At 43.8% G+C, this 20462-nt stretch overlaps 1 protein-coding gene across 1 annotated transcript in view; it reads right to left on the reverse strand.

Annotated features, from left to right (window-relative positions):
- Window positions 1–532: 532 nt before the first annotated feature.
- CDK15 (cyclin dependent kinase 15) overlaps window positions 533–20462 on the reverse strand; it is a 38908-nt gene continuing 18978 nt past the window's right edge. The window contains exons 10-14 of the mRNA XM_026853273.1: window positions 18373–18436; window positions 11340–11388; window positions 8602–8741; window positions 3150–3295; window positions 533–781 (exon numbers count right to left, since the gene is read on the reverse strand). Of these exons, the coding sequence (XP_026709074.1) occupies window positions 3186–3295; window positions 8602–8741; window positions 11340–11388; window positions 18373–18436 (363 nt within the window). The 3' untranslated portion in view covers window positions 533–781; window positions 3150–3185. The remainder of the gene's footprint in view (window positions 782–3149; window positions 3296–8601; window positions 8742–11339; window positions 11389–18372; window positions 18437–20462) is intronic.

The following is a 20462-nucleotide window of genomic DNA, read 5'->3' on the forward strand; positions in this document are numbered from 1 at the left end:
GAACACAGTAAGTTACTTGATTTCCCAATTCTTCCAGGAAGAATTCTGTAAGAAATTTTATAGTAACTTAGTTGGGAAAGAGCTCTCTGATTTCCCTGTATATCCTGATCAGCACTCACCTCAGATTAGTTTTCCTTCTCATAGTCTGTCAGCAGCCCTGAGATCAAGGAGATTAAAACACCCTGGTAACTCATTAATGAGCCAGAACTCTCTGCAACAGCTGGACCAAAAATGGCCTGTGTTTGACTGCATCTTAATTCTTTGCCATCTCCCCTCTGTTCATCAACACCTGCACACATTTGGGACCCAGTATAAGAGGACCCCTGAATTCAGCTCTAAGCAACCAGTCTGCAATGCACATGTCTAATGCTCTGCTGGTGTGGAACCAGTATGCTGGTAATCCTGTTAGTAATGGCAGAAGCTCCCTCTAGGAAATTATAACAAATAGTCTTAAACAATTCCTTTTGTTGACAACTTCATCCAAGAAACCATCTTCCCTGGAGACTTCACTCAACTTTTGACTAATCCCCTCCTTCCCTCAGGAGCTCTTTTGTTGAAAGAGATTGTAGGCAAACCCCAGGAATGACAGGTCTCTGTAAGCCTTGGATCAGCCTCTACATTCTTTCAATTGTCAGTCCCCATCTGTCCTGTTTGTACATCCATCTTCTGGTCCAGGGATCTCTCTATTAAGTGACACATGGCTGAGTTTATTCTGCAAGTCCACTGTCCAGACTGTGTTGTTACATCTTCGTGGCCAAGTCAATCTTTCTGACAATGCTTTCTGAAAAACAAAAGGCAGGACATCTGCACAATTTCATTCTCTTCTACTGAAAGGTGATTTTTAAAAATACCTCCCCCCACCAACCAAACTTTGCTTTTGTTTTATATTCTCAAAGATTTTGCTTCATTTTGTCAATATCAAGAGTTATTTCAAAGGTTCTTGGTGTAATGGAGGGTAAAATCTGCCCCTATTGCAAAGGAATTCTGTTAGGATAAAAATCCATGGCCTAAGTCCTGAATCAAATAGAAAAACAAATCCTAATTACAAATAATTCTGCAGGGCTAGTGACTTCAGTTACTTTGCTTGTTAACAGTTGGTTTAAAACAAGCTCTAATCTTCCTGTAGATTCAACTACAATACAAGATACAATTCAACATAAAATACAATTCAACATAGAAGATGCACTGCATTATTTATCTGCATTTTGAGAGGCAGCATGAGAACGGAAGCAGATTCCAATGATCCATACGTTCCTCCTCAGCAGGTAGAGGGAAAGGGGTGGAATAGGGTAGAAAATGGATGGAGTGTTGGCATGGAGTGTGTATCACCCTGGGATAGATGCCTGGCACTATCTCTTCCCTTCCTGAAACCAGAAGGAGAACAAGGAGGAGGCTGTGATGATGTTTTGTCCCTTGCTGTGTTGCTCAGGGCCCATGGATTCATGATTGAGCGTGGTATGTTTAGCTTTTTGGTTTTGTCTATTTTTGTAACTTAACTCAGGTTGGTCAGTGAAGGAAGGCTGGCCAGTTTCATTATGTTCCCAGGAAATTCCATTCTCTCATGTGCCAGCTTGATGCTGTTGTGCTTTAGATGCCTATCTAGCTCTGATTAGATTTGAAAAAGCATACAGAACCCCCTGCTTTCCATTGGTAGCCTATTAAAATGACAAAAAAAATACGGTTTCATTTATAACCTTACTTGCATGTCTGAATCCAGATGCCTTTTTAAAAAAAAGAATTAATAATATGAACACCTTCACTTATAGAATGTTTTCTAGTAATGAAGCGCAGAAGAAAACATTGACATTTGTTGACATTTAAGCTTGCTTAGTATGTTTTGGAAGCAGCTTTAAAAAGGGGACACAATCTCTGTGAGGTCAGGTTAATATAACAAAAAAAAAAGAAGAAAATGTTTAAGAGCATCTCCTACTATTTTCGTGGTTTCACTATTTTAAATTACGTATTTGTGAAATACTCTCAAAATCAGTTAAAACTGGCCAAATCCAAGTTCACTGAACACTGAAGCATGATTGCCTTGCTCAAGTGAGTTGTCCCAGAAACCTTAGTGGAACTGACAACCAGCTTTTTTGGCAGGATTAGTTCCTCTCTGATCACAGAGAGGGAACAGACGCCCTGTCTGCACTTAGATGAGCAGGTGAGCAGGCAGTGTATCCAGGCTGCCTCCAAAATCCAATCTGGTCACAGGGCTGGCAGTGTCAGGTCCTTCTTGAAAGCACTGGAGGCTGTCCTGTCTGCCGGCTGTTGTCTACATGATGAGGGCAGATGGGGTAGAGAGAGGCTGTGAGATCAAGTACTGAGTGCTGGGGCCTGATCCTGTAACAGGTACATGCCTTCTACATGCATTTGAAAGCACAGACGGGTAGCTGTTGGTTTGCCCTGCTCTCACAGCTAGGTTGCCTCTTGGTTTGGCAGACAATAAGACAGTCAGACTAATTTGGCCTCAAGATCAGTTTCCATGTCTGCCCTGCAATCACAGACCCAGCTGGTGACACTGACTGGACACATGCTGTTAAAAAATGCACGAACTAAACAAGGAGAAAGGATATAATAATAGGGTATTTTCTGGTGATTTCTTTCAGTAACAGTGATTTTAAGTGATCTTATGGTATTATGTAACAAAAAGGAGATTAAAAACAGTGATGCTGAAGCATCATTTTGAGGTGTGTCATATTAAAATAGTGATTAATTAAACCCAAGGATGTTACAAGCTAAGGAGAATTTGCCTAGCTCTGCTCTGGTTCCATTGCATCTGAAATCAAAACAAGTAACCTTAAAATGTGAACCCAATAGACAAGGACAAAGGCAAACAAAGCAATTTGGTTAATTTAAGCAATGGGGAAATGAAGCAATATTTTGACTGGGGAGGCATCAGAGGAAAGGGCAGTCATCTGAGACTCGGGAATATGACAAACCCAAGCCTCTTGTGATACCACTAAGCATTGTGCATTGGGGGCCATTGGCTTGCTGATCTCTTCTCTCTGAATGTGAGATTTCCCACTTTGTCCTCAGACTGGGACATGGTCATCCAGCCCTTAGTATCAGTTCTGTTTTCCCACCTTCAATACACAAAGGAATTCATGTGCTAAGGATGAGGGCAGCAGCTTTGACCGTGGCAACAATGCACTTACCCAAGAATTAGTCAATCTGCTTTTCTACCCTGCTTTCTACCAAAACTTGCTTGAACCTCCTGAGAGTTGGCCTTTTTTGTAAGAAGCAAACAGGTCACAGATTTCAGGTTGCAGTCTCACTCCTGGGACTGTGAGCAGAGATTGTCCTGGGGAAAAAATCAGGGTGAAGAGAAAGCTGCAAAATGGTCCTTTTCCTTCACTGTGCTACTTTCCTAATGCTCTCCTGTGACATTAGCCACAATATAAACTAATTCAGGATCCTACTTCTCACACCTCCATTTCTTCTGATTTTTTTTTTGAAAATGATTTCTTTAATCTAGGCACCCTTCTCTAGAAATCTCATCTATGGTTTCTTTTCTTTTTTTCTTTTTCTTGGAGCAACCAGCAAAATACTATTTGGTAGAACAGTGGTAGGAATGCAACCCGCTAATCAAAAGGATTCAAATGGATCTACGTACTGCCAAGCTCTCTCCTTCCCACCCAGCAGAGGGAGAAAAAAGAAAAAGAAAAAAGAGATAGAGTGAAGGCACGGAGCTTCTCTCCTTCAGCAATCTCACAAATGCAAAACCTTCCACTCCAGTGACTCCTCATTAACTTACCAAATCTGACAGTCTAATTATCGTAGCTGCTTCACGCTTAGAATAAATAAATACTAAAGTGGGTGTTTAAAGAAATTGAGCAGTGAAATTCAGTCATCTAGACAGTCAATAGAGAGAGAGTTTATTTTAAATTTTTATATTCTTATGTATTTATATCATTTTAGGAAAGATAATGAGATAGTTGTCTTTCAGGCTAATTGAGTTCTTAGGCTCATGGTTGCTTGCTGTCACAATCTCAAACTTAGCTTTAACTTTTGTGCCTTAGCAATCCGATCACTACATCCCCACTTGCTCTTTTCTACTGATAACTGGGTGAAAGCAGAAGTGCACCTGAGGATGGGAAACAACTACATGGGAGTTCCAGTCCGGATGTCTTTCACAACATACAAGACAACTAAATCTTCTTAGATTTGCATTTAAGAGTGTTACAGGGAAAATGGGAGTTAAAGAAACCTCAGATATAACTTGTAATTAGGGAAAATACAGAAAAAACATCTGCTAACCTCTGATTCAATAGCATCTGCCTCCATAAAGGGTATTAACAGCACCCCCCCCCAAGAGCAGTTCATCTCCCTGAACAATAAGACCTTCATAGAGATTCTCTGGCCTGAGATCAATGGGAGTCAGAGCATTTGATTCATGTCTGTAGAACTTTGTTTTCACAAGTCATGTGGGCCAAACTTTGCGCCAGTTGTGCTTTTGCAAGAGCATGAGCTGGGGAGTGAGCAAAGGAAACCTTCCTCCTTTTCACATCTTCCTCTTTGCCTTGTGCTCCTAAACAGGGCCCAGCATCTGCCAGCAGGATGTCTGCTCCAGGCCCGAGCCCAGGGAAGAGCTTAAGCAGGGCAACATCCCCAGAGTCCTGTGCCCTTGGCACACATCTGCTGTGATGTTGCAATGGCTCTTTCCTAGGTTGGTGGCTTAATGACAGAATACATAACCTCAGTGTCCTGTCAGTATTTACGCAAGCAGACCTTCCACCCCTGTGGAGATCAGGCCAGGTGAAGTGAGGGGTGTTTTACCTGAGCTACTTGAAGATTTGCTTTATCACCTCACAGAAGAGAGTGCATCTGGTTCAGGCATGACAGCTGATTTGCTGCTCAACCTCAGCTTTGGTTTATTCCCTTATTAAGACACGTTATGAACCAGATTCATCACTCTCTAGGTGCCTGTATCTGATACACAGTGAAGGATACCCAATTGCTGTATACAGAGGTGGCATAGCACAGAGGTAAAAAAATGTGACTATATAAAACTTTTAGCTATGTAGGAGAACCTAGGGAAACTAGCCAAGCCAAACAAGATGTCCATGAAAGCCAGCTCTTCTTTATACGTGCCCTGTGATAACATCTACCAGCACTGGGTAATCCCAACAGTAATGGGATTTTTGGTAGGCAATGGCTTGCAGCCTTAGCCTCCTCATTGTCTACGCTTGCTTTGCATTAGTTTAGATGCAACAGGCATTAAAATGACAGTGCTCTGTCGACATCATGTCTCCCTCCTCCTCCTTGTCTCTGAAAAGCTGAATAGTGGGCTGTTCTAGGAGAAACAGTACAGTGTCGTCACCACCAGGCACACTGGTTTTGAACTGCTGGGGGGACATAACAGAGACCAACTGTACCCAAAAGGAGCAAGTCCCTCCTAGTCAAACTCAGGATCATCCACGCAACATGCAATCCTCCTCATGGGGCACAAATTGGACTTGATGACTAACTGCTATGTAGATTGTGTGCCCAAAGTCAAATGTCTCCTCAACTGTGAGGAAGGTCTGTACTGAGCCTGGACATCAGTCTGGTAGGGGTAAGATCTGAGGTGCCAGCTCAAGCCTGCCTGGCCCATGTTCCTGGGCTGTTCAGCCGGAGCTTTTCTTGGGAGCACACTGGTGCTAACCCCAAATCCCACTGCTCACCCTCCCTGCTTGCAAGCCTGCTCTAAAGCATCCAAGGGCAAAAGAGAGGGAAAATAAACCAAATCTATACCTAAGAATAATAAGCTGCAGTTGTTACTGTATCTGACCTGTCTCACAGCAGAGTGAGATACCTTCTCAGAAGACCCTTTGCACTTCAGGACTGACACTGAGTTGCGATCACAGCTCATGCTTTCTTGATTCAGGGATCTCATCTTTCTTCCAGGAGTGATTAATTGGACAGAAAACATTCTGCTTTAGCAGGTGGCAAAGGGTTAGACTGAAGTTTTGTCAGAGCTGCTGCACTGCAGGGCTGTACTGCACAAAGATAATTGTCTCAGGATTGGCTTAGGCCAGAAAAAGGACAGAAAATGCTCCAGTTTTACAAAGGTCATCACTGCCACCCCTTCGGCTACTAGCCACAGTGGAAGAAGATGGAGAATGCCCTGCTACTCTGTTGCTATATCCAGAAGTGCTGGTGGCATGTGTATAACTAAGGCCACCATACGATGAGTAGGGTTTGAACCTGGGCCTAGCAGCTTCTTCTAGCACTAGAGGCACAGGAGTGAGCAGCTGTAGGAGAAGCCCATCTGTGGACCAGCCCCACTCAGGTGACAGAGAGTCCTCCTTTCTTACAGCATGGGCTACTCTTTTTTTCCTATCACTTTGTATCCAGATGAGCATAAGCAACAGCAACCTGTTCCCCTCTGCAGGAGCTGACCACCAGGAAGCAGAGAGCCCCATGCTCCCTCTACCTCTTCCCATGTGCAGCAGACAGCCTCTAGCCATTACTATTCCCCTCAGCAAAGAGAAACATGATATTTGGAGGGGTACTTATCTTTGAAACACTGATTTCTCCAATTATTTTTTACCAGGAATTGACCTTTGAAAAACATCCTCCAGCTTCCAGCTTGTCATAGCAACTTATAAAAAGGACAGTTATAGATACAATTATTTCATAAAAATAGAAAATAATTTCTTATGGGAACCTTTTATTTTTTTCAAATGTTGTTTCCCTTCTTACTCTCTCACACACCTTTGGATCAACACCCTCCTCCTTTCACCTTTCATCTTCAGCTCATTCTTTGCCCTTCTGCTTTAACTTTCTCATTCAGAGGAAGGGGACTAATAGCCAGCATCCTCCAGAACAAAGTGGCAACCGAATATATTTAAAATCTGCTCTGTGTTATCATAGCAACAAGAATTTTAAAAAGATACAGTCAAATTCCAAAATAGCATGATGCCAAAGTGACACAAGAGAACAAATGTCTTGCACCATTATGGCAATAGGGATGGTTACATGGGGAATTATTCAGAATTGCCTAATTTTTACAGGCTTAATGAGTCACTCATGAATATGGTCTTGCATGATCACACTGTACTTCTTTCAGCCGTGTGCACTTTGATTCTGTTCCCAACACATCGGTTGCTATGATAACGCCATGCAGTTTCCTGTCCATAAGGTACTTCTCGTCACAATATGGAGGATAATAAATACGGGATGGTGCATAAACCCAGGTGAAATTAATCTATCCCCGCTCTGGCAGCGTGTCGGAGAGATTGACACATTATGCCAATCTGTTTTCTCATTCCTTCTATTTCCCCTCACTCTTTCCCTTTCTCTCTCAGTGTCTGTCTCTGTACCTGTTTTTTTCCACACTCTCTCTCTCTCTCGGCACTGACACTTTCATCTTCTCCCTTGGGGATTGGAGATGTCACTGCGGGAAGTGCTTGTCCGCCTCTCCGGCAGCAGCAGAGCCCTGTGGCTTTGACAAACCTCATTTAATTGGGAGGAAGCCAGGAGGGTTTGAAAGAACTGAAACATCCACGAAACTCCTTTTATCAGGCATAATTTAAACTCTGCATGGAAAAAACCCTATATGTATAAAGAAAAGTCAACTTCCCTCCTGCTGTGTGTGCTCCCCTCCTACCCCCCCGGCACAGGCAGGCTCCTGCGAGATTCCATCTTTTCATTTTTCTAAAAGTGTCAAAGTAGATTTGTGCTCTGTGGCTGGGTGAACAGAAAAGGAATGCAGATGTCTCTCACTCATGCACATACACACAGAGAACATCTTCTGAAGGGCAGCGGTTTGGGAGAGACACTAGTTGGCTGCTCCTTCACTTGGGATGTGTCTCAGGAGCCAGAAATTAGATTTTCAAGTAGCTTGACAACACAGTCTAAGAAGGCTTCTTCTTAATTGCCCCTATCTTAAAAAAACCCACCAAACTAACTAGTGCAGTGGGTGCCCAGGAGGCAACAGGGAATGCAAGGGCTCTCTGGCCTGTTGCCCGAAAGGAGAGAGCTTTTCCTAGTGAGGAAAAAAACCTGTAGCTTGAGAGACCCTGTGTTTATTGTCAGCTCAGGGCAGGAGAGACAGATCTGTGTGTATGCAGCTGTGTTCTTAAGAGAAGGGAGCAAAGGAAGAAGAAAATAAAGCAGGTAAAACTGAGGGATAACTGGTGCGATGGGGTACAAGGAACAGCTGTTGTCTCTGAACATCAAAAGGGAGCAGGAGGAGCAGTCCAAGGGAATTGGGGCTAGCACATCATGCTGAGCAGCTGGGAATTCAGGACATCAGGAGGGACCAGCACATGAGTTACACTGAATACACAGTGTGAGGGAAAGCTCTGGGCCCTGGGGTTACAGAATGGGGGAGAAATGACCTGTCAAAGCATATATACCTCTGCTTTGTAAATGAACCATGGCAGCAGCCCATCCAGGTCCCCTTCTAGTATTAACACTGTGGTGAAGTGGAAGAAAACAGAAAAACAAGCTGTCAGACTTGCAATGGGATGTACTTTTCAGCATGCAGGAGTGGGGAGGGAGGGCAGGCAAAAAAGAGATGTCTTGGTGAATGGCAGAGACTTTCAAAGTAAGAAGAAACTCATAATAAATAGCATGTGAAGTAGCTCTTTCTTGGTGAGATGAAATTTAGAGTTAACTTACCAGCAGGAACCCGATAGACCTGAGGAGGCAGAGGGCTGAAGAAGCCATGAAGAAGTGCATCTTGCGCAGAGATCCGACCTCGAGGAAAGGCTGTAAGCATCCTGGAGGCCAAATCCTCTGCTGCTGGCACCCTGCTCAGCCTAGGAAAACAGGAGAAAAAATAGCATAGGACATAAGCACAAGCCAGAAAGCTGGAACCAGAACTTGACCAACCCTTGTCAGAGCTTGAGGCTGAGATAGTGGAGGGACACAGGGGAGCTGGATAAACCCACCCCAGCTACATAGCTTTCCAGGACATTTGCTTTTCCATGTGAGTTTGATTGTGTTGGAGTATGTGCATCCAGGATTTCAGCTCAAACTCATGTTTTCGAAGGAATTTTGAAAATAAGTTGTTATTTTGTAAAAAGAAGGTTCTAGGTAAAAGGGGAAATGCTGCTGGAGAGACTATGTTTTACATGTCCTAACTGGAGTATCAGACACTGGTGTTACCAGTTTACAGTGACAGTGCAAGTACACAAAGTAACCTCACTGGCCCACTGAGCAGACCAGAGGTCAAAACTAAAAAACTAAAGAAATTACCATTTCCCCCTTTCCTACCTTAGTACCAGTAGTGCAGCTGGTTGTAAAATGTGTTGGGGATTCACAGAGATGAATCTGTTTCTCAGGCTGCATGTTTAAAATAGATATAATACACACATGCTCCATGCCCAGCAAATACCAATGCCAATGGCTTTTTCTAGAGCACACAGCTGGGGACAAGGAAGTGGAAGAGAGAAAACAAACCAACAAGGAAACAAATAAAAAATAGTAATTTAGTTTTACAGCTTTTACTTTGTTTGTTTGTTCTGACCATGTTTCAGCTTCAGGAGGCTCATCGGAGCATGGCCTGTTGTGCTTCCTCCCTTGGCCCCCACCAGTGCTTCCCCTCCAAGTGACATCAGGTGCCGAGATCCTCCTGTCCCTGCACTCCCCCTCCTACACAGGACATTTGACATGCTGATATTTTTGTTTGGAGGAGATAAAATGTAAAAAAAAAAAAGAGAAGGGAAAAAACACAGAGAGAGAGATGTAGCCCGAGAAATAGATTTATAAAAGGTATCTGGCCTCACTGTGATAGGTAATTGCTGAATTCTCACCTCCAGAAAAACAGTTTGAGCCCCTACTGCCTTGGGGAGCAGAGACAGGACAGGGAGCCAAAGCATCCAGCCCGAGGTTGCTCACTAGAGCTGCACCACAGGCTGCCCCTGCCATGGTGGGGACTTACTGGAGACCTACTGCCCTCTCGGTCCCTGCTGCTGCAGGCTCCCATACTGGGCAGCAATGTGGTTCAGCGTTTCCCACCATGGCTCAGGCTTCCTGGTGGTGGCTGAGCTCTGCACAGAGCTCCCCTTTCATTTCTTAACTGGCCATGGAGAGTCATGGCTGAACGGTCTGTATGAAGCAGCTCTTTCCTTCTCAAGAGCCAAGCATGCCAAGGCAGCCGTTCGGCCATAGCCACATGAGGACTCTAACTCAGAGCTGGAGCTGGCCCACATGCAGCCCAGAGCTCTGCCACAGAGGTGCTGGGCCATCCCATTGGCATGGGGCTATAACGGGGCCTGTCAAGGGGCTATGGCCGAAAAGCAGAAGGGGCAATACAGCAGAGTTGCAAGGAATATAGTTAATTCTTTGTTCAGGCTGAGATTATCGGGGTTTGGGACATGCTCAGCTTTGTGTGTTTCTGAAGATGTGCATGACAATGGCTGGCATTTCAGCAACCTGTGCTCTGCTGAAAACTTCATAGTATTTGTTCAGCTATTCAGAACAGCATCTGGGAAACCCAACTCTGAAGGGCAGAACACTTCCCTCCAAGGAGGGCTGGATCCCAAGCAATGAGCCGAACAGATAATAAACAGCAGTGATGAAAAATGTGTTTACATCCTCAAAGAATATTTGATTCTTGACCTGTGCATCAACACAATCTTGCAAACAAATTCTGTCTAGTCTTTTCCTAACATATATATAAAGCCTGTTGTGTGCCTCAAAATACTGATTGGGGGAAGATTCAATTTTAATGACTCTCTGAGGTAGGTTAGAGCACTTTGCTTGATTATAAATGTCTTTCACTGATACATCTATACATTATACGTATGTGTGTGTATGTATATGTATGCTTGAAAAATACTCCCTTCTCTTAGCACACTATGGAGCGATTGGGTGGTGTTGCTGTGCCTGGTCAAGCTGAGGTATGTGACCATGGCCCTAGTCTCATAGCTTTTGGCCACTGAAGAATAGCATTTTTCCCCTCCTAACTAATCACAAGATTATTTCATTGTCTCATGAAAATGCTGTCCTAGCACATCTTCCTTACCACTGTTGAGCAACATTCCTACAATCTGTTTCCAGAAATGAAAATTGGGACAGTGCAAAGTCTGTCTGCAGTTGGGGCAAGAGAGCCTGGGAAAGTATGACCTTCTGAATCGAACTGTGCCCTGCAAAAAGCTGCTCATAATGTCATTGAATCACTGCTTATCTGAGAATAATCACTAGTCCTCTGAGAATAATAAACCCACTATGTGCCTACCTCTGCTGCAATCTCTGGAAATCAGTTGCTTAACTGACATTAGATCTGCTTGTTACTACAGAGCTACCCTGCTCTTCCTGAGCTTGCCAAAAGAGCTCACTTCAAGTTAAATGATTGCATAAAGAAACAAATAAACCCAGAGGCGATTCTGACATTGCCGTTATAGGTAGCTTACCTGTCACAGATGACTCGGAGTCTCTGAGGTCTCCTGGAAGCAACCAGTTCTAGAAAGTATAATATGCAATCACAGGATTAAATGAAAATCAAGCCAAGAAAACATTCTTTGAGCCCTTACAAAAAACGTGTCCTCAGAATTTCAAAAGGCCCTATAGAATCTGTCATCTTAGTATTTATAAATATACATTATTCCTATAGGACTTGAATACCAGCATTGATGTTAATAAGGCTGTTCCAGTTCTGTAACCCTTTCCTTTCATACATCTGTGAATATAGGCCTTGGGCCTCCTTCTGTTACAGTGCGAGTCCTAGCTTTTGAGTTCAATAAAAGCAGTATCAGTCCCTAAAGCCTTCACACGAAGGATGCAGAAAGAGGTTTGCAGGCCTGAATCACCAGCAATTGTCTTGGCTTACCAAGGGGCTGCTGAGCTTCATGTATTGCCCTGTGGGCACATGGGGCTTTTCTGTGTGTATCTGGCACAAAGACTGGGGATGGAGCAAAGGCACTTGGGTCCCATTCTCTTCTTGCCCACTGCTCTTGCTGTCAATCCCTCACTAAGCTTGTTGTTTAACAAAGTTAACCATTTTCATGCAGGCTTTGTACTTAACTGATTCAAACATCTCTACCAGACTGGAACTTTGCAGAGTTTGCAGTTTTGGGAAGGCTGTGTTGTTGTTGCCATTCTTCCAGGACACATTTCTAAACATTGTCAAAAATGTAGAGGAATACATTCCTCAAATGTTTTCTTACAAAGCATGAATTTTCTCAGGCTTAGATATGAATGAATGGCTTAAGCCTGGAAGATTTCCCCTTAGAGCTGATCAACAGAGACATTTTCTTGCATGAGAAAGGCTGTAATTTCTACTCAGCTACATTTTCCTGAGCACCATTTCTGACAGCAGAGATGAACAGTGCTCTAGCCATGGAAAGGAGAGTAGGTAGGGTGCTGTAGACCTCTCTTCCAGCCTAGCCAGACACGCATTTCCCGCGGCAGCAAGACCACCAGAAAGCAAGTGCTACTGATCTGTTGCCAGTAGACTCAGAGCTCGGCTGGGGCTTATGCTGCACCTTCTGAGAGCATCTGCCCTTCCTGCCTGCCTGGAAGCCACCAGCCACTTCTTTCAGGGACAGAGGCTGCTGGCTGCGGGCAAAGCAAGAGTCCACTCTGCCTTCCCATGCGTGGCCATTTCCAGAGTGCCAAGCCGAGGGGCTCAGTCACTCAGTGTCTGACTTGATGCACAGACAATTTGAAAAAGTGCAAATGACTGAACTTTCAGCACTTAACCTTTCCAGGAGCAATCTTTCACCATTAAGCCAGGCAAGGAGGTTGTTAAACCTGCCTATCACAGGGTAAGTAACAGTTCACAATTGAAGTGTTTTACACCCAAATACTAAGGTAATTGCTAAAGCAGTAAATGGCAATACAATCTGGGATGGGATTCATGACTGAATGAATGCCAGAGCATGGGAATTATCACCAATATATTAAAGCTATATATTAGTAGCTTGACTAGCCCCTTCCTAAATCAGTCACTGAGATTAACTCTGGCAGAATGTTCCTTTTGGATCACTAATAACATTTTCTCTGAATCCTCTTTCCTTCATTTTGCCCCCTCAACTGTAATAAAAGTGTAGAAATAAATTGTCCATATCGAGTAAAGATGTAAAGTTTCCAGGCAGAATAGAAAAAAAATAATTTAAAAACATGGTTTGGAAAGGCATAAGATTTTTTTGTATGAGGTAGAAATTTTTACCTCTTCACAGAGCTAGCCAAAACCTTTCAGATGTTGTAACTTTCTGCCAGAATTTTTTTTTGTGAGATGGAAACATTCCATGACAGTATATCAATTCCCTTTAATATTTAATAAAAATGTCAGTATGACTTAAATATTGAACTTTACTGAAATCTTTTAACATTAATATTCTTTAATGTGTTTAACATAAAAAATGCACGTTCAGTTGATAACAGCAAGGCAAAATATTTCAATGATACCAAAGTAAAATGTCACACTGTTTTTGTGGAGTGCATTTTCAGGATTAACATTCCAAAAGGAAATAGGATTTTTCTTTACCTTACAGATAGAAGTATCAGTTTGCTTACTGGGAACTGGGAAGAATACCTGAATTATAGTCTTCGCTGTCTCAAGCAATCCTCTTGACTTAAGTTTAGCATTTATATAACATGGAGATTAATAATTATCTACAAGGGATAGTGTAAGACCCAGTGAGCCAACTACTGCTGTCCCTGTCCAAACACATCTCTCAGTGGAGAATTCTGCTTGAGTGAGGACTGCCAAACTTGCCACTTTGAGTGTACAGAGCTTTGATTATAAATGGAAGATATGGATAAGAAAACAGTGTGTCTCTGCTCAAGGATTTAATGCCGTTAACTAATCCACTTTAAATCAGTTCAGATTAATCTCCTGAGTGACCCCATGTAGACAAACCCTTAGAGAATGCCGAGGCCCCATTGTGTCGAGCAGGGGAAGAACAGAGCAGTAAATATTTTCCCTACTGTAAGATTAAGACCAATCTAAAATTGTAAAACATCTTAAACAGTTACTCCTTAAAGGTAAGAGATAAAGAATATTTGGATATCATTCCAAAAAGTGGATGAACTACTGATTTAATTGTTTTACAGTGATGACACAGACAAAAATGATGGGATTGTGTAGGGCTGATTGGCTTTTTTTAACAATACTTGTAGGTAGCCCTTGGGTTTGTTATTTTCTATCAGTATGCAAGGCAGTGTGTGTTAATGAGGAAATACCTTCCTATATGAAAACCCAGGTGGAAGCAGCTAATGAACTGATAATGAGGCAAGCAAGCCAGAGGACAAAAGTTAAACTTTTCTAATTGATGAAGAGAGAGAAAAAGGATGCCAAGTGCTGCTGGATGAAGGCGCTGGGGTTGCAGGCTCACAGAGAAAATTTCTCTCATTAGTGAAATCTCTGTGGCTGCAGGACAGAGGCAGAGCTCTGTCTGTGTGGCAGCCTGGAAACTGAATTCTGTGCCCAGCGCCAGTCAGATAGGAAGTTTCCCTACAGCCTGGCCAGCAGATACTGCACATTAGTTACAGTGCTGCTCTTCCCTTTGGAATCAAAGCCACATGCAGTTTATTATGACAATAAAAATTTCATCGTTTTAGAATTCTGTTTCCAGCCATCCCATTTGTTAAATGAGGCATCAGCATAAAAAGTGAGATTTAGAAAAACGGGGGAAAAAAAAATGCAGACTTCATCTGCATTCTCAAAAATGTCATTTGAAGTTTGCATTTCAGAGCCTGCTGCTTGTTGCCTCCATCTGCTGGTGACATTTTGGAAACGCAGATCTACTAAAGATACTAAAAATCTACTAGAGAGCAGAAGCTGACTCTGGAAAGATTCTAAACCTCATTCGGTTTAGCAAAGCTTGCAGACACGTGAAAAACTAGGCTTAATTTAAAAGTCACTGCTGGTTCTAAAAGGGCCCAGTGTAAAACCTGTGTCTGCTGAGTGGGATGATACTACCTGCCATAGGAAACTTCATTAGTCAGCCTGTGCGATAAATCAAGGACTAAAGCTCACTCACAGAGTTCGTCATGTTATAAACAAATAAGCACCGTTCCCCCCACTCTTTGGAATCCGAATGTCAGAAAAAGGAAACAAAAAAACATCTCAGTACATTGGGCACTCCATATTCCCAGTTTGGCAAAAGCACTAGCCTCATGTCATGGGCTGTGATTCCTAATCCTTTCCTGCCCTTGACCCCTGCTGTCTAGATTCAAACTTGTAACCATTAATGGGGCTGGATCAAAACACTGGCCTTCTGGTGTCACCAATGGTGTTTAGAGGGGATTTAAACTCCCTGCTTTTCAGCGCAGTGAAATGAACACAGCAGTAGATTAATGCAAGGATTTGAGCTCACACAGCATGAGAGCTTTCAAAAATAGTGTTAACAGAGCTACAACTGCCTCTTTCAGGGGAAGCAAAATGAGGGGAACAGAACAAATGAACAAACACAGGGCAAAGCCTTGTCGCTATGGGTAAGGCTCCTAAGCCTGGGGAGCCAGGGAGAGGGCCAGTGAGTGGGCTGAGATATGGGGCAGGAGCTCTCCCAACTCTTCATGTCCTGCAGGAACTGGTTCTTGAGCCAGGGCTGAGGTAGAACTGTGCTCTCAGGCCCCATGGCTGCATGTACTTCCCTACCTCAAGTGTCCCTCCTGCAGAGAGGGAGCGGGATCACAAGCTGTAGGGCTGGCCACAGAAGAGTTTCTCACCCACCCTTCCTGTTCACCTGGGCTGAGGCACAGGTTGAGATTTTGGCAAACTGTAGGCAATGGGCATGAGGCCTATTTCTGAAATTCTTCGTGCAAGAAGGCAGGGCATAGGGTCCTCACATACTCCTTTGCACGTTTCATCCCTTGCCAGTTGCTCATAGAGGGAGGGGGCAGGGGAGCTCTTCTTCCTCCAGCTGCCCTGCCTGTCCCTAGCTCACAGACCCCACAGCCCATGCTGGATCTCCTCTTCAGACTGCAGCAGGATGTGCTCAAGCCCACAGTAGTGACAGGAAAACATCTAAAGGTTTTCAGCTTTCATTTCAAAGATTCCTACTAACCCACCTGGCCCAGGAACCCTTCCAGTAACAACCTCAGTCTGGGGCTGAGCCTACACGGCTGAATCCAGTGGGAGTTTTGCCATCAACTTCAATGAGAATAGGATCACACCTCAGTGCTTTGTTTTGCCCGTGTTTGTTCCTTGCCTCGGGCAGGAACCTGTTTGTTTGTTTGCTGCCTGCACTCACTGCGAACATCAATAAGACTCGCTAAAAGCATTCAAGCCATCAGATTTGGGGAAGCCTCCAAAGTTTGTTTGCTTATCTGAACCATGCCAGGCACTGAGATTCACACAGCTGGAAATAACCTCAAGAGAGAAGGTTTTCTCACGCAGACTGCACAGCTTCCACTTGGGCTGAGCATGTCCTTTTTGGGGGGAAACAGCATTTGTGCTTCAGGGAAGAGAGGGGAAGTGCACAGGAACATTTGAATGGCAAATAGCTTTAAATAGACTAATTTGCCTTCTTACCAGCAGTCATATCAAAAACTGATTTGATTTAGTTCATGACTAGGGCAAATAGTCCAACCTTATATGACTAACCTCCTTCTATCCAGACTGGTTTATATGATTCATGTGTGAGCCAAGTGCTTGGTTCCAGTACATGGCTGGAGCAGCTCAGAGCCCCTTAGGCAGGCTCTGAGGAGGGGAAAGGGATGCTGCCTCTCCAGCTGGCACAGCTATTGCCCCAAACACTGGCTCAGCACTCCTCTCCCATGTGTTTGCTAGCCACAAAAGACACCAGCATCACAGGATCACAGCACAACACTGGTCAATTCTGCCCCACTGAAGTCCATTAGGGAAACTTTCTATGAAGCCTGAAAGCAACTGACATTTGAAAACTGCTTATGATTACTAGACTTGTCTTTACAGGAGCTATTTCCTTGGTGCCTAGGTGCCTGTCCTCTCCCTCCCAGCCCTCCCACTGTCAACCTCTACAGCAGCAGAGAACAACACTGCTACTCAGACAAATTAGAGCTAAGCAGGAGTCAGCACTCAGGGCAGTTCTGGGCCCTCACACATTCTCTGTTGTCTAGTTTCTTTGCTAGCATAGCCTTAATGCTTGCACTTTTAGATTGTCCCTCTATATAGCATCGGGATATCTAATCATCATCACTGAGGGGTTTTGGCCTTGTACGAGCAGATGATTGGCATAAAAAAAATTCTCTTTAATCAGTTTGTCCACACATGAGCATTTCTTTCCTCCCAGACTACCCTTCCCAACTTGTAGATTGCCCAGCCAAGCAAGCCTTCAACAATTTAAGAGAAGACAGTGCTTCCTCCAGCTGTCTGCTCTGTGCTTGCTCCCCATCCAAATTAAACTTGCTGTGGACAGCGACACATTCCCATTTCACGCTGGTTTGATTAATGTGTCTCAGCTAATTGTGTGAAGGATTCCAGTCCTTTGGACTGTGAGACCAGGTTATTGTTCAGCCAATCATGGCTACCATGTGAAAATGGGGGCTGTTTAGTGTTCATGCACCAGAATCAAAGGAGGGGCATCTTGGACTGGGTCACAGGGCAACACCCACTTCTTTGAAAAGATGTTACTATGCTCTACTAAACCTGTAAACCTCTTGCTCAAAGCACGTCTTCTCCCTCCTCCTCTCCCCCCTGCTCTTTCTTACCCCTTCCAGATAGACAGGCTCCCCCCATCACTCTCTTAGGGTACAAGTGAGAGAGAATGGGTAGATTGTAGATGGGTGGATTTCACATTCTAGGGTTTTTAATATTTCACTTTTATATTTCTCTTACAGAATGATCCTGCTGAGAGGCTGAGAATCAGTGCTCATCATTTCCCTCTCACTGACACTTGAATATATTTTCCCAAGAGAAAACATTAAACAAAAAGAGAAAGAGAGAGAGAGAGAGAGAGAGGGAGGGAGAGGGAGAGTGACTGAGCTAGCTTTTCAAAGCATACTTCTCAACCTGCCCACATCAAAATAAGAGACAACTGGCCCTTTGAAGTCCGGGACACAGGCTTCTCTACCAGCCCATGTGGAAATAAAAGAAGCCAGCTTTATAAATCACACAGATTTCTCACCTTGCCCACATCAAAATCAGGGACAGTGACCTTTAAAACTGAGGTTTAAAGGCCCCCAAACCAATCTCCATAAAAATAAGGAGAGTTCAGATAAATTGTGTCTCCAGGTACCTGTTACCTTTTCCAGTCTAAATCAGGAGCATCAGTCTTTGCGCTGAGGCTACATTGTCAGCACTTGCAGCAATGAAATCTTCCATCAGCCTAACATAAAGTGCTCAGTGAGGCAACTTTGCCACTCAGGTACCTTTGCTTGTATACTAGGCCATCATAAGTAGCTCAATGGGTTTTAGTAATACTGAAGCACAGGATTTTTCATAATTACAATTACTGACCCAAAAATTGAGTGGCTAGTGACTCAGAGAAAAAGATGGCATTGTTGTGAGTTAAATCCTACCTGGGTTATAGTTCGGGAGCTTGGAAAGTCCTGGCCAGGTGTCCTCAGTTGGGACCCCCAATACCTGTACAAAAGGAGAAAGACAGTAAGAAGAGCAATAACCTCTGTCTGCCAGTACTCTGCCTTGGTGTAGAGCTGCAGGAATTGGTCTCGATGGAGAGAGATTGGCCCTTACTGTAAACCAGCGCAGATTTACACTGCCCTGGCTGGTGCTGGATCTCCCACTGTGCATAAAGGACACTGACATTTCAGCACTTGATTTTATAGCAGAAAGGGTCCTGCTGAGACTGAACGTTGTTGCTGCCAGGAACATCAGTGAAGTCCTATACAGCTTCACTGCCAGGTGCCACTCCTGCATGTTTTTGTCAGCCCAGGGGTTACACTGTTGAGCCCCATTTACCACAGAAAGTGTCCTCCTGTGCTACAGCTGCACTGGGGACTTATTCTGCCCAATTGCACTGGCAGCGGCTGATATGCTCAGTGGCAGCACAGGCTGTGAGCTGTGATAGAAACCTCTGCTATTCTGAAGTGAAAAAGAAAAGCTGTCAGATAGGTCTACTGGCAGTTGGTAGAAAGCAGTCCAGTGTCTCATCCTGACAGGTCCAGAGCTTCAGCAGTGTCTTTAGCCTTTATTGTGAATTGTGTGCTTCAGAAGTAGGTCCTCACTGAGCAAAGCCTGGGCCACTAAAGCCTCCTCCAGCCTCATTTTAGTTGCTGAAATGTGTGAGATCAAGCATATCTGGATTTCTGTGCCAGCTGCAGTTGCAGATGTTTAGTGTTATTATTACTGCATACAAAGTGCGTTGTGACTATTGATATGGATGAGTTGTGCTAAAGAGGTAAAGCCACGTATTTACAAAGAGTTCACAGCATGTGATACAATATTATAAATCAGTACTGCTAACTCCAGACATACAAAGCTTATCATCCAGACAACCCCCAAATTATCAATTTCCTTAAAAAATGGTGGAATTTTAACATGAAAATTGCCATTTCGTTTTATTCACTTTCTCTTCTCCAACATTAGATTTCTCTCACATTAGTTACACTTCACATGTGATAGACAACTCCTTTTCCTTAAAATGAAAGCAGAGATATATGACACGGGGGACTTGGCCTCAGAAATTTGTGATGTTTGCAAGAAAACAGACATCAGTAAAAAAATACATGCAAGAAGAAAAAAAATATAAAGCCTTGTTGTTGCACTTGTTATGCATCTGGTAGGCGATTGCTGTTCTCACAGTTGGTAAACAGTTGTGAGGACAAGTACAGCTACCTGGAGAAGATAGCCACAAGCAGGGACAGCATCTCACAGCTGGCACATATTAGCATGGTGGTCTGTGGGGGGAAGCAGATTAGGTGGCTTGCTGTGGTCCATTTCCAAAGTGCTTATGGACTCAGCCTGCCACAGCAAAGACCAAGGGGTAGGACCCTTGTCTCTGCTCACCTGTAACATCAGTCTTGGAAGCTTGAAAGCTCCCCAAAGAGAAGGTGTCTTGCAGTGTTCAGCCATGTGAGGATGTTAGAAGGTGGCTTGCACTGAGGGTAATTTGACAACTCTGTGTGAGGATGCATTCTTGACTGGTGTGTCTATCTTGTAAGTAGGGCAGGTCTGCCCAAAGCAAACTCTGTGTGCACGGGAAAGAGATAGTTAGAATCTGAACCTGAATCCAGAATTTGCTCTCTTTTGCTACCCTCTTAGCTTTCCAGGAAGCCACAGCAAAACCTCTAAAATACTCTGCATTGAAAATCCAGGTGTGTGTTCTGAAGTGCCATCCCTGCCTTCATCTGGGTCCTCATTCTTCAAGGTTTCTTGTGAGCCATCAGGCATCAATCCTAAAGACATCAGAGGAAGCTGGAGAGGTTCAGTATATAGTAAAATCATACTCTCCAGGGTCAGCTCAGCACTCTGCCTTCCTTGGTGAAGAATTCAAGAAAATAGTTATTTGTACTTTGCTACATAAGATTTTCAGCAAATGCTTAAATTTTGCTGACTTGAGGTATGAAAGCATTCAGAGCACTAATCACTGAATGCCATGTGAATATGGCTCTATATTTATCTTTTCTGAGACTTTTCTTTACAAAGATGC

Source organism: Athene cunicularia (assembly GCF_003259725.1).
Source record: "Athene cunicularia isolate RWA chromosome 7 unlocalized genomic scaffold, athCun1 chr7_part2, whole genome shotgun sequence".
NCBI lineage: Eukaryota > Metazoa > Chordata > Aves > Strigiformes > Strigidae > Athene > Athene cunicularia.